Source organism: Haemaphysalis longicornis, unplaced genomic scaffold, assembly GCF_048455015.1.
Source record: "Haemaphysalis longicornis isolate Haplotype H1 unplaced genomic scaffold, Haemaphysalis longicornis Haplotype H1 scaffold_2, whole genome shotgun sequence".
Lineage (NCBI taxonomy): Eukaryota > Metazoa > Arthropoda > Arachnida > Ixodida > Ixodidae > Haemaphysalis > Haemaphysalis longicornis.
Window position 1 is genome coordinate 152,601,074 of NW_027526295.1, and position 14,854 is coordinate 152,615,927.

Genomic DNA, 14,854 nt, shown 5'->3' on the forward strand with positions numbered 1-14,854 from the left:
TTTTTTAACGGTCAGCTGTCGACCGGTGGATTTGCTGAACAGTCTGGGAGGTTCTTCTTGCGTATGCCACAGCTCATGTCATCTTCACGAGTGTTGTACAAACCTGGGCCATACCAAGCAAAATGTTGCAACGACCAAGTGGTGGCAGACACTTGCACACAGCTCAGCCCTTTTGGCCTTTAATGAGACAAAAAGGGCTCTTGCCTTTACCCGCGAACTGAAGAAGATAAAGTGGGCATTGGTGCATTGTCCTTGCATAGTGCAAAACCATAACAGTCACCTCTTAGCAGCCAAGGTTTTCCTTGTCTGTCTTGCGACTACGTACCACTCAAAGTCACCAGATATAACAGGCCTACAACACACCCCAAGGACATTTCCCAAAACTTGCAGTCCGATACTTGCCGCTAAACAATATCGCAGTCAAGTTTTGTTTCGGCTCAACAGAGCATAAAATTGGTTGTCTCCACCACTGGTTGTAGTAACATGATATATCTGGTATGCAATGTGCACTGCTAAAAAGGGGTGACCAAATGCAGATACATGCTAGTGCTTGCCAAAATAGCAATCCACAAAGAAAAGTTGCGGAATTTTCTCGGTTCTAAACACCTTTTTTCACTTTATTAGGAAAATGTTCAGGAAAAGTGGACATTTTAAGGCGAGTGAGCTTTGAATCTACACTCTCCTCCTTACATTAGCATCTTGGATTCTAAATAATAGGGGTGCTTAGAACCGAGAAAATATAGTAGTTCTCACTGCAGTGGCCAAGCCCACACGGCATGCAAAAGCACAGCCACCTGACCATACCAGGGCACAACTTCCGCAGCATTTCCAAAATCCCCCTTGCAGGAAGTCGAGTGACACACTCATACACACTTTGTGTCTCTAAAAATTTATTCGAGTGTCATAGAAATAAACATATGTACACTAAAAATAATACACTCACAACTGAAAACAGTCTGTGTGGCTGCCCCCCTTGTTTGGGCACGGCAACATCGTGCTGCAGCGTGTACACCGTACAACAGAGAGAGCAACGCAGTTTTTCCTCGGCATCCCCCCCGCCTATGCCCAACGTCAATTAGACAACGCCCCACTGACCTGAACCACTTGAAATACACGTCGCACAAACACTGCAACATCACACCCTGGAAGCGACTACAGAATTACGTACAACAGTACGACACCAAAACATACATTGACCATTGGTGGTGGTGTTACGTGTCTAGTAGTTCCACATCTAGCACACAGTGTGTCAGCACTACCACAGTGGACACTGGACATGAGCCATCGTATATAACGTTATCACTTGAATTTGAGCCCCGATGCATAGCGAAACAAAATCAGACTTGCCTTTCAAAAGCATCATCACAACCTCTTGGTAAAAATTTGGGCCTTTTCCCCCCCCGCGCCACAAGCGCCGACCACTGCAATTCCCGAACGCCTTTTTTGCAACCACCTCCCGTCACGTCAAGGTGCAGACGCCCCAACAAGCTCGTATGTACACACCACCACGATAACAACCGTAACCAAGTGACGCAGACACCTCCTTTGTTCGACAAAAGCAAACGCTTTTTCATGCCTACACAATAAAAAGCATGGCAGCCAACTCTCGACTTTCTGGGGGGGGAGGTCACGGGAATAGAGAAAGTTGAACTACTGCATACACATTAGTACCTACAGAAACACAGCCAAAAAATCAGCTTACCCATGAACAGCAATACCTGACCCTCGTAGGGGGTGAGAGAGGAGTGATGTAGTGGAGAGGAGGTGTAACACTGGTAGGATAACATATAGCACTGAGTATTATTGTTCTTTGCCTACTTGTTTTTTTTTTCCACCCTAGCCCTTCTACTCTGTGCAAGGGGAAGAAACCAAACTGTCTGGTGCGTCAATTACTTTCCAACTGACGCAGGAACGGGCATAATGCCACACTGACACACTACAGCTGCGACTTTACTGGGGACACTCGAAGTCCCAGGCCGCACCTTCCAACAAGCTGCACCGGCGTGTAAAACGGTGCGGTGCACACTCGACATGCAACACCCGAGAAGTGGCTTTCGAATCACCAATGTACATTTGATGAGAGCGCAAATGTGATTGGTCTGGAGTTGGGACTAGTTGTATAGGGGGACACAAAGGGACTAAAACCACAAAACGTGCGGGCATCACACACACACACGCATGCGCGCTGGGGCACTCGTACACGATACTTAGGCGGAAACTGTATTGTTCGCTCGCTATTTTCCCGCTAAAAGTACGACAGAAAGGCTAGTTGAGAGACAGAGAGAAGGGAAAAATGTACAGTTAGCGTCAAGAGGGCTCTTGGCATACAAGCCTGGTGCACACACTGAAAGAATACTGAACGTGTGCCTACACGCATTTCTCCATTTTCCTTCGTGGACAAACGCATTAAGCCAAAGCTTGAAATGGCAGTCGTAGCACTGTTCCCTGGCAGCTAGACTAGTGCCAAATGAAATGAAGAGTAACGCTAGGTTTATAGGTAGCAAACAAAATCTCAAGGCAGGGCATTGCAGGTTGCAACCAATCCCAGCACTAACTTGGCCTTCCCCACATTCGGAACAAAGCGTGAACTACGCTCAACGTGCCAAGCACAGCAGCGAAAACAAACCCAGAGGGTGCTACCTGCCAGCTGTGCACATTGTACGCAACATACATCTTACGAATTAAAAAGGTACGGTCATAAAGGAAAGAAGCATTGTAAAAAGTGAGCACACTAACTTCCTAAGCAATACATAAGGCTGGAGACGCGAGAAAAACTGTTTCCTTCTACTTGCACCACCCTCGGCCAAAACTTGCGCGAGCCCCGACGTTCCGAGGACACCACATGGGGTCGGGAAATGAGACTGCTTAAGCCCGACAGCAGCACTAGCCTGCCTACTACCGTATATATCGCTTCTCACACACCCAGGTCCTCATATATGGGGCAAAGCCGAGCGGCCAAGGCCAATCCAAACAACACAGGCAGATTTTGCACCACCACCTTCGCCACAACAGCTCTCTAGCACACTCGGAAAACACACCCACAGCCCCAACAATACGGCCCGGGGAGAGGGTGCCCTGTACAAGCACATACTTATATTATCACACGCCACTGGCGCAAAACTCTCACCAGAACTGCCAGCAAAGGAATGGGGGAGGAAGAGGCTGTCTGAACCTTTTGGTAGCACAAACAGCACCTCTCGGCAGAGTCAACCAGACCTGGGGACTTTTTCCGCCCAGCGTAGTTTTGCACCAGCAGCAGGCACACGCACACGCACACAAACACACACGCACCGCCAACAAGAACAGGTAAAAACTAAGTGCGTGCCAGCAAACAGCCAGGGACGAGTAAGCAAGCAAGCAAGCATTTGTGGTGGGGGCAAGAAGACGGGCAGGAGGAAAAAGCAGCAAAAATCACAGCGCAGCCAAAACGACGACAGAGTCACGGGGTTGGCTTCCATAAGCTCGCACTCTTCTCTGGCACTACGGGGCCCTTACGCCGCGGCAAGGAGAAAAGCACACGCGCTTGCAATGTACACACATGGCCGTCAAAGCAGGTCTCCAGGGGTCGGAAGGAGCGGGGACCATGCCACAAAATGCCCAGGAGCTTCACAGTCAAATCGACGACGAGCAGGAGGTGCAGGAGGGAGAAGACGGAAGAGGAAAAATACAACAGAGGGGGACTGTCTCAGGGCCGGGTGAAAACAAAAGTTCACAGCGGTTACATGGCTGTCGGCTCCTCCTCGCCACAGCAACAAAGTTAATGCGCTTTCTCGCCCCCCTTTTTCACAGACGCACGGCACACACACGCGCACACACACGCACACACTCCACTGGCAAGGAGCTCAAGGAGAGAGGAGGGGTGTTTCTCCCCCCCTCGTTGCCTTTTAGTCCATCGCCTTGGAGATGAAGTCGAGAAAGCGCTTGGCATACTGCTCGGGGTGCACCGTTGAGATCTCGGCGCCGGCGCCGTGCTTCATTGTCTTGGCGGCCTGCGCGGTGCGTTTCTTCACGCCGTAGTGCGTCAGAACATCCACCAGAGCCATGAAGTAGACTTCTTTCTTCGCAGAGTCTGGGCGAAATAAGAGAGAGATAAGAAAAAAAGGCTCTCCCCAAAAGACTCCACAAAGATCCGCATGCTCCTCAAGCCAAACTTAGGTGACATGAGTTTGTTCTGAGGCCTCAAATCACTCGGACACGCACCAAAAAGAAGGCTTCCTGAAAAGCATAGCGTGACTGATCAACAGCTTCAAATTCTTCTACTAAATTGCAGCTAAAAAGAGAAAAAAAAAGCAAATGTGTAATTATAGTTCATTTCACAAGCTGCATACAGCAGGGCAAAAGCTACGAGGTAGTTCCACCTGCCCAGCAAGGGCACGAAAATGCCTTCCAAGGCCGCTACTTCATTATTGCGTGAACATGTGGTGCACGTCGACGAAATTTTCGTATCGCTCCATCAACAGAGCGAGCAATAGAAAAGCACAGAACAGCAAAGTGGAGAGAGTGAGTGGAGCGAGCTGCCTTCACAACAGCGCCGACGTCGCCATTGTGACATCCTAGTCAAAGCACGTCATGCCACCTGCCTCTGCACCGCCTCAAGATATGCAGGCATCTGGCTGATCCTCAAGTGTACAAGGAAGAGGGATGAGATGCCCACACTTTCTCAAAGATCCATCCACACATTTTCAACTAATATTCGTTGCTTCTTTACAGCCAGCCCTCATAGAATGTCACAGTGAGTTAAGCACACTCACTCGGAGGATTAACTCTGAGCTGTGTAGCATCCGGATGCTGCATACAGCTTGTGAAATGAACAGCAGGAAAATGGTGCTGTTGTGCAGAGCAAACTCAGCCCTCACATGAAACATTTTTCAATGCAATAACAACCACTAGCCCTCTGAATACTTTGCAGTTGTGACAGCAGACGAGGATCACACGGATAGTTTGCTAATACGGAAAGGGGATGACGTAGCTCCCGTTCCTGATACAACACAGCAAGAGCTCATAAACTCAACTGACCACCCCAGTCCACTCATGCCACCATAGTGGTCCATTTGTTACCTAGCACAAACAATTGTTTATCTACATATTGATAATCCCAACTGCACATACCATGCACGGGTGTACCCACATGGTTAAAGCCATGAGAGGTTGCGATCCCCTTTTACAAGGGAAATTACAAATCCCAGTTCACTCACAACTCTCCCTACTCTTATAGGCGAGAGGCTGACCTCCTTATCTCCTACCAACGTGTTGCGCTTGGTCTCATGCACTTTTATGCACTTTGACTGCCTGCACACACGTAAACTTCCTACTAGCACACAGCACCGCGGGAAAGAGACATGCAATGAAGGCGAAAAGCGAAGAACACCCGACACCCGTGTGTCAAGATTTCAACGCATGTTAAAAGATCCTGCAAGTGGTCAAAAAGAATCCAGAGCCCTCCACTACAGCACGCCTCTTGACACAGGTGTAGATTCGATGCGTTTTAAACCCCAATAGTTAAAATTTTTTCGAAAGAGACCCGCACGTACTGTCTGTGCTGCTGATGGCGTAGATGTCCCTGCCTGGGTTGAACAGGCCGTTGGAGATTCCCAGCTCATTGCGGAAGCGTCCACCTCCGCCGGGGGAGTCCGGTGGCGTGGGCACCGCGTCGGCCAGGCCCGAACCAGCCGAGTCCTCGTCCTCCTCGGACTGGGGCAGGGCATCGCTGCCCCCCGTGCCGTTGTCTACCTCCTCCATGAGTGCCTCGGCCCGCTCCCGTTCGAGGGCTTCCTGCTCTGCCCGCTCCACGTCATGGATGCCCAGGCAGAGCGAGTAGTCCATCACGTTCATCTGGGCCAGGAACTGTGCACAGCGGGTAGGGGAGGGTAAGAACAAGACAGGAGGGGAGACGTCGCTTCCTAGTGCGGCCAGATAACATCACAAGCACTTGGCCTAGTTTAAGGCTAGCAGTAATTGCCACGAAAGAAGAAACTGTGCGGCTGCCGCAATCAGCATTTCACTGCGCAGCCCCTGAACGAATTGTGGCCACTACCGTTTTGTTCATCAGGTGTCGCTACCCTCTCCTTTGCCGTCGCAGCTACGAAGCTTTGTAGTCCCTGTTCATTTTTATCGTGATATTATCTGGTCGCTTGCCATTTTTTGCTCCGTGGCCGCTGCTCGCCACAAGACCAGGGCTATGAAACTGCCAATTCATTACCCCGGAAAGTTCTCAGCCCGTCCTTTTCAGGCAGTTTTTCTGCCTCCTTCTATCCCATGACACCAACTATAAAGTTACGAAAGAACGCCCACCCAAATGACAGAGATATCAAGTAAAAATACAGGACGGGCGAACTTTCGCTTCAGGCGTGGAAATATACACAAAAGTGGCCGTACCGCCAGCCGGACAGGTTGTGCCTCTTTTGTTCAAAATCGAGACATTGGCGGTGTTCGCGGCCACAGGACGTTTTCACGGAGGGAGCTCCCCGGGGTTTTCAGGGTGTCGAAGCTAGGGGGAGCTTAGGGGCGGACGATCTTTGGGGTCTTCTAGTAAATTGAATATTTCGCCCCTAAAGGGGGGTGGGCAATGTTTCGGGAAAGGGCGTCCTCTCGGAACTTTACAGTACTTGTGCCACCAACGTCATCCCCTTGTTGTTTTGCATTGCACGGTTCTCGTATCTTGACATTTCATGCCCAGACCTGCACTGGTTGTTTTGAGCAGCTGATTTTTTTTCACTGTGGCCAAAATCAGCATTGCAAAAACTGGGCACGTCCCTCCCACGAAGGATTTTGATTTGACTTGATTGATTAGCGAAGGGGGAGCGCAAGACAGCTTGCTCTACAGACGCCCAGTTCGCAAAGCCGCCGCCGGTTCTAGCACATGCTGACGCATTCCACTTTGGGAAAAATGCGAAAGCCTGCGAACAAAACGATCCACAACCGCCAGTCGTCCATGAGGAATACGACGATACAGATGGATATGACGATAACTACTACTACCAGAGTGAGAAGCGACAAACAACGGAAATAAATAACAATTTCAAACCTAATCGAATGCGTGGTGGTGTGTCCTTCAGTGCTTACATAGAAAGAAATCCTCCAGCTTCGCTATGGTTCAAACCTTGCGACAATTTAGTGCAAGCTTCGCCATTTTTTTTTTTTTTATGGTACACTGCTAGTGCCAGGTAGCCAAAGTGCCATTGCACAATTTAACTTTACTCTGCAAAATAAATAGGAACTTTGCTAAAGAACAGTGCTTGAGGCTTACGGAGGAGCTAGAACAAGGGTTCCAGCCCCAAGCTGGTAAGATCAGCGTCTTTAGATCAAAGATTCTTAGAATGCTTTTTTTGGTGTACACTATTTGTACAAGACCACGATGCCACACTTTGCATAAATGCCACAAATAGCAGAATCAATGCAACCTGACAAACGCGTGACCATCACAAGAAAATTAATGATTCCAAAAATGGCTGCTTGCCTCAAAGTCAGCATGTGTCAATGCCGTATTTACACGATTTTAAGTCGCCTCGAATGTAGGTCGACCCCCCAAAATTGCATCTCGGGGGAAAAAAAAAAAAGAAGAAGAAGAAGAAGAAAAAAGAAGGAAAGAAAAAACATAGGAAGCAGCTTGTTTGAACGCTGCTGCGAATGAGCGCCGAGAGAGTTCCTAAGGCCCAGGCGTCACCCCCGGAAAATCTTTTCGAAAGATTTACCGGGGATGACGGTCATGACAGACGGGACGATTCAGCACAACACAGAAGTGACACAAGAACACGCGGCAATGCGCCCGCCTAGAAAGTCGTATCACAAGAAGAAGCTCTTCCGTCAACTACCAATACCCCCCATACAGCAGCTCTTCCATCAATGATCGATGCTCCCTCAAAAGCCATACGCTCGTGGTGCGCACAGTAGATGTTAAAAAAGAACAGCTTTTGTACAAGCACGCAGAATAACCATGCACTGTGAAGTGAGCGGGAAACTTTATTCCCAATCATGAGAACACATTCACTGCGAGATGACACCCATCGAAGCTAACGGCAGCAGCACTGCAGCGCGATATCAAAACAAACAACATGGCGGCTGACACTAGCGGCCGCTCGCGATTTCCTTTGATTCGCGAGCATGCTACACGCATTCAAGAAGCGTTTTGTTCGTCTCTAATAAACAAAATTAGTATTACCGAATCCCTTGAATCAATGCACGGCGCTGTAGGCACGATCATATCACGTTCATCCGAACGCGCTGGTGGAAGGTTAGCCGCTCTAGGTACAGTGGACAAAGTGCACAGATCGGGAATGCCAACTTTCATAGTCGGCATCAGCTTTATTGACGCTAGAATGTATGGAATGGTAAACGCTACACTTCGACCGTAACCATAGAAACGAGGGTGTTATGCTTTCCCCAGCTCATAGCACCCCTGATTTCTCATTTCTCTTGCCGTTACATGCGGCACAAAGTTCGATTTCGATTCTAAGTCGACCCCCCAACATTGGATTGTCAAACTTGAAAAAAGGGGCCGACCTACAGTCGTGAAAATACGGCATTGTTTTTTTTTTTTAATATTCAATTGACTAATACATAAAAAGATGAAAAGTTAAGTAGCATTTTCCAGTGTGCAAGGCAAATGCAACCAATATCAGGGACGCAGTTATGTTTTCACAGAACTCGCATTCCAAGCATATGCTATAAGAGGCAACGACGAGGTTCATTACTTCTTTTTTTTCTGTATGCGAAGACTGAACCACTCACATGGGAAAAAAAGAAAGGAAGGAAAAGAACAGGGTGGAGATGATAGAAGAAGTCCAGACGCCATAGTTTCAGTTTTGGTGCGCGAGACATGAAGCTGTCTCCTGCGACACCTACAAGAGCCTAACAAAAATAATCTTAATGCCATTGGCTCACTGAAACACTAAGCTCAAGAAACTCCACACCAGCAGTTTGTCTTCGTGCTTGACGCATCTCCATGGGGTCCTCTTTCAGTGACTGTGGATGAAGCCTTGGATGGTGCGGTGCATTTGAACCCAGTTTCGACCTACTGCGAAAAACATCCCACTGGGGATTACTGTTTAGCGCATCGAATGCAAAGCCGAGCTAAAGGGGCAATGCAGACTGCTCCTCAGCCATAGGTGCTATTTTTCTAGCAAAATGACTTAGAAGGGCGGCTGCTTCCGAATCACCTGCATCAGCACACGTTGCTGGCACCACCTTTAAGTTGGCTTTGCTGCAGGACACGCTCTCACAGCACTACATATCCATCCCTGAGCCTCTTACAGCATAGCCGCAGCTATGCTGTCAGAGGCTAAATGAACATCACTTAGTTGCAACCCCCAGAAGAGGAGGCTATGTTGATATGTCTACCACCACTACTACTACTACTTGGCAAGCTTTGGCTCCAGCCAGTCTTCTCGAAAATGGTCCGCGCTAGCGCCTAAATAGCCGAGGCAATGAGCAGAAGTACAGCAGCACTCACATTGACGTCAGCAGTCAGTATCTCCAGGAATCGCTCCTTGGCATCCGTGCCAATGTGGACCTTTGTGCCGTCCTTCACTAGGTCATTGTCCTTCAAGGTGGGAATGTCTTTTTCCTAGAGGGTGACGTAGACACACAATGGAGGTCAAAACTCGGTGGCTAGTTCGAAAGCGCCATCTACAAAGCATTCATGCTTGGCAAACAACAGTGTACCCTATGTAGTAAGTGCATGCAGGCAACAACATTGTGTCACCATCTCTTGCCTCTACAAGAGCCACAAAATGCTGCTTATGCTAGAACCTGCACAATGCTGTTTTCAGTTGGCTGGTTCCCATAGACAAATACAGTTTTTTCTCCGTATCATTAGCCCATGTAAAAAGCTATTTTTGCTTATGAAGCAAATAAGATGCAACTAACGCTCCTTTTTCAAATGCACTCTATGCTCGTTACAGCAGATCTAGCAACAAAGTACTTCTGGTTACAACAGACCATTCCTGTTTATTTGGTCTCCATGCACTTTAAGTGGTGTCCACTCCGCCCAGAACAGGCCCGGCTATAGCAGACTATCGGCTACAACAGACTACATTTTAGGCAAAAATTGTTTTGACTGAATGTTAATATTATCGGCCTTCCGCAGTGCCGGCACCCCACATGCTTTTTCTTTATTTATTTTGGCAAGGACACTACAATGTCTGGCAACATTGTCAGCGTAAAACAGGTCATTGGCGCAGCCAAGCCAAGCCAGTGCCAGTGGCCTTTTTTTTTTTTTTCCCTCCCCTTGACAAGTAGCATGAGCGGCAGGGGAGCTGATTTCACTAAGCAGAATTCCGCTGTCGTGCATGGCAAAAAAAACAGGCCAATATCGCTAGAAGTACGGGCCTGTCTAAGCAGACAGTCCGCTCAACCATCGAGAACAAGGCCGCTGCCGAAAAACACGACTGCGGTGAGGTTGAAGAACAGCGCTTTCGAATACGCGAAGTGGCGCAACCAAAGCTCGACTCTCCCCTCGTAACAATTTTTTATGCAATTAAGAATTCAGGTTCAGTGAAGTTCGGCCTTTATTATTCCCATGCATGCATCATTCCCATTCCGTTCGATGAAAAAGGTAAGAAATTAATGGCTCCCATCCATTGTGCGCAACCTGCTCTGGCCGTGGCAAGTCCAACTGGTCTAACTTTCGATTCCACAGCTGTACATCACATTATTTCAGATCAGCGGCTTTACTGACTGACCAGACTATGATAATTAAAAATGCGGCAGCTGCCTCAGAGGAACATCAGGCAGCGATCCAATTTGTTTGACGAACGGTTTCGGGTAAACATGCCTCGTCATGAAGGGTTTAACAAGAGCCTGGTTAATTCTGCCAGCCTTAGACTGATTTTCATAGCTGGTTAGTAATTGTTCCTAGTCATTCTTGCTTTACATGCTCAGCTCAGCATGTGTCTCTATGCATTCGACCGCATGTGCGAGGCCTTTTCCAAGTGCCAGTGCTAAGCTTCGAAAACAGCATTAGGCGATCCTTTTTCCACCGCAGGAATGATGTGCAGAGATGCTGCAGGCGTGTAGAAAAAACAAAGTGTCTGTAGCATGTATATGCAATACCGGTCAAAGTACCCACTTTATGCTCATATACCCTCCCCCCTCTCCCCTCCTCGTTCGGATACTGTACTTCGGATACAGCGAATATTTTTTTCCGGATTAAGAGGGTTTGTGGTAACGGGCGTAGACTGTAGTTACAGGACGATGGGAACATTTTGTGACTGCTGATACGAAAACTTGAGTAACCAATTTTACAAATAGAATTTTACAAATAGTGTCTGTGTCTTCTTCTTCGCTGTCCTCGTTTAAAGCGCTGTTTCCCAGTTTAAATTTACAAATAGACTTTAGTAAGTGGCACAAAAAAAATATATATATGCAGAAATTCAAAGAACTGTCTACTAATGTGAAGCATTCTTACGCCACTTGTCTTCATCGTGATTATTTTATTGCCTGACTTTGTCACGTGTCGTCAAATACGTTGTGTTGTGTATTTGTTCTAAAGCTTACCTGTTCCTTTTTGCGCATTGTGTACGTTTACACCATTATAGTGAATAACTGCCTTGACCTCGCTAATAGTGTATTTTGCAGATGCAGGGCATAGTGCATGCTTGGCCTGTTTTCACTATATTTTTCTTTGTGTGTGCAACCTTCATTGCAGGGCTTTCTTTTTATTTGAATATTTTTTTGAGGAGATGTAGGAGAGATATTTTTGATTTTGTTATTCATTATTGTAAAATTTTTCTTTACCATATTTTTTTGTATTATTTCATTTGACCAATCATCTAGATACGCTTTACATTATTATAACGATTAAGTGTGTTACTTCCCCCAATTATGTATTCTTGAGAAAATGCAGGGCGCTACATGGTCCTGGCTGTGGGAGTACTCACCGAAGAATGCTACGTATTAAAATGAAGGCTCATTTGAAGTGCGCTTGCCATACCGTCCATGCTGTTTTTTTAGTGCTTCCAAGCTGTCCAATATTTAAAAATTATGTCAACTCTATGACATTTTAGTCTTTACAACAAATACTCCAAAACATAGACAGCTGATCAATGAGGTGTTCGCCCTCACTACATTTAGGAGTGAGGGCGAAAAAAAAATATACGGCAACAAAAGCAATTCACTTGTCGCGGTTGCTAGTTCACAAGGGCCACTGCTACCTACTGCATCACATGACAACACTGCCAACTTAAAACTTGCACCAAGATGTGCGGATACTATACAGAAGTATGAAATCAACAAGGGCTGAAAGGTGCTTTGACACCTCGTGTAGGGCAAATTTCCCCAAACTATACACACGTCATCTTTGGAATACTGCAAGCACACACCAGGGGTGTAAATTTCCTTTGCAGCGGTGAGGAATATCATCAGAAAAAAATGTGTAATGCAATACATGAGGTTGAACAAGCAGAACTCACCCTCTCTTTTTCGCTGGCTTCCCTGTCCACTGTGGACCCCTGTGAACATTCGCAAAAAAGAAGTCAGCACGCAGATTGTTTAAACACCACGTGCGTTTGTCATCTGCTGCTTGTTCGGAGAGATAAAGCGCTGGGCAAAGAAAAGGATTATAGCCAATCTATTGCCAGAGTTATTTCTACACGTTGTACACACCATGAACTAAAAATTCTGGGTATAATTTCGGTTTCAGTTTCAGTTTATTATTCGTAATAAAATATACAATGTTAAATGACCAGATTTACGGGAAATCCCCAAGGTGGAGTAACTTTCTGCAAAGGAAAATTTGACATCCACCTCAATGCTGCCATACGGTTACAAAGGAAAGCTGTACAGCTTCCTCAGAAACTTTGCAGTTCAAGAAAAATCCTGGACCAGGACGAATTTTTTTTCAACTGTGAAGTTTCTGAGAAAGCTGTACAGCTTTCCTTTGTAGCCATTATGGCTGCATTGAGGTGGACGTCAAATTCTCCTTCGCAAAATATACAATGTGCCAAAAATATTTTACAGTGCGAACGTAGCTTGCACAGGGTGGCAGTTTCTGTTTATAACAACGTTAAACAGGGTTAAATAGGGCAGACAGAACAGCACTAGCAAGAATGTAACATGGACGCAGAAGTGATTTGCACCTGATTAAAAATCTAGAATGCCCACCTAACTTGTATACAAACTGTGCATTAACAAATAAAATGTAGATCTTTACCCTGAAATGAGCGGAAGTCAAAATTCTGAAAACTGGAATAGCGCCAGAAGGCATTGCAAATCAGTGTGACAGATGTAAATCGGCAGATGCAAAGGGTGTGTGGTGTTTTCCTTTTCTTCCTCACATTAGACATAAGCTAGGGCTGTAAGCTGCCGTTAAGCCCTCAAAAGATTACGCGAGTTAAGCGATGCAGCACAGCCACAAATTTTGCTAAATTTATTTCAGTGTCCTTTTAAGCTGTGCGCCGGTGGAATAACAGGAGCAGACACTAAATGCCTATCACACTCTCAACACTGCAGACGTTTCACAGTTACAAATCAGCATTAACAGGTACAATGATGCTCACTATCCCTTGCTAGTGCATCCAAAAAATGAATTATCTATTTTATTAGATGCTGCCTTAGAACTTAGTTTACTTCAAGCAAAAGAAATTGCCACTTTTCATTTTGTCACGGACTCGTCCAAAACTAAAATAAAGAATAAAGTGTTGCGAACATTTATTCCATTGTTAACTTTCTTGTTCTTCATCTTTTAAATTCACCATAGGTACCTGCTGGCATAATGCTTGTTTGCATGCCTTTGATTGCATTTTAATTTTCTTATTAAGCAGTACCATTAAGAACAACAGTATAATAATGCACAAAGTTAGAATAAAGCAAATTTTGGCACAATGTGTAATAAAAGTTACCTTAGTTAAGGTCAAATTACCATTAACAAAATTGACAAACCGAAGTTTCGGGCCAATGGCTCGCAACACAATAAAATCATGCAGTAATGCAAGTACCATGATGAAAGAAGTATAGGTGATGGTGCATTTTGCTTTGTGGGGTAGCTTAAAACATCAAGGTATGCTACCGGTTGGGGTGTACGCATGCTTTATTGCCATTCACAGTCATGGGAGATAACCCAGCTGTCAAGTTTTTTATTTTGCTAAGGTGGCATGTAGCGGTACTCAGATGTTGAACGTATATAATGCAACTGAAGAGCATGGCTAACAACAGTGCACAAGACGTGTGGCCACTGAAGAAAACTTGAAATGTCTGTGGACAGTAAAACAACCGTGTATCGACAGTTCTGGGCTCTCCTGACGACATGTACTAACGTGCAAGCAATCGAGAGCGCTGCCAGAAATACCTTTTTTATAAATAACACTGACCTGGCCTAACGATTTACTGATGCTTAAATATTGAGCACCAAATAAGGGAGCAGTGTTACTTGTGCTCAGTTGTAGATTTTCTGGTAATTGAATTTATCAGCTGAAAAATTCTGTGGAACCCGCTGCTAAGGCGTTGAGCTGCTGAGCCCAAGGATGAGGGTTCGATTCCCGGCCGCCGCGGCCGCTTTTCTGATGCAGTCAAAACGCCTGTGTGTTCGAGATTGCGGTGCACGTAAAAGATCCCCAGGTAGTCAAAATTAATCCGGAGCCCTCCACTATGGCATGCCTCATAACCTGTGCAGTTTTGGAGCGTTAAAATCCATAATAAAAACAAAAAAAAAAAGATTCTATGAAGAAAAATGCATTCAGGGATACATTTCTAAAAAGACGCAGTTACTGATAATGCATTGCCCCATACTGATCGCATGTTTAGAGCAAACGCTATGGATAATAAGCCAAGTGTTATAGACATTGAAATGAAAACAAGTAGCACGCCAATGTGTCGAGGAAACGAACCGACAGCAAAAATGTGTGATCATCAGCCATCCTTA

The 14,854-nt window shown here is 46.2% G+C and overlaps 1 protein-coding gene across 2 annotated transcripts in view; it reads right to left on the bottom strand.

Moving 5' to 3' along the window:
* Window positions 1-873: 873 nt before the first annotated feature.
* The window catches only part of Pip4k (phosphatidylinositol 5-phosphate 4-kinase), a gene marked incomplete in the record, with an annotated part of 113,752 nt that continues 99,771 nt past the window's right edge, over window positions 874-14,854 (bottom strand). For both annotated transcript variants that reach the window (XM_077698438.1, XM_077698439.1), the window contains 4 exon segments: window positions 874-4,069; window positions 5,532-5,844; window positions 9,449-9,562; window positions 12,408-12,446. In XM_077698438.1, coding sequence (XP_077554564.1) covers window positions 3,885-4,069; window positions 5,532-5,844; window positions 9,449-9,562; window positions 12,408-12,446 — 651 coding nt within the window.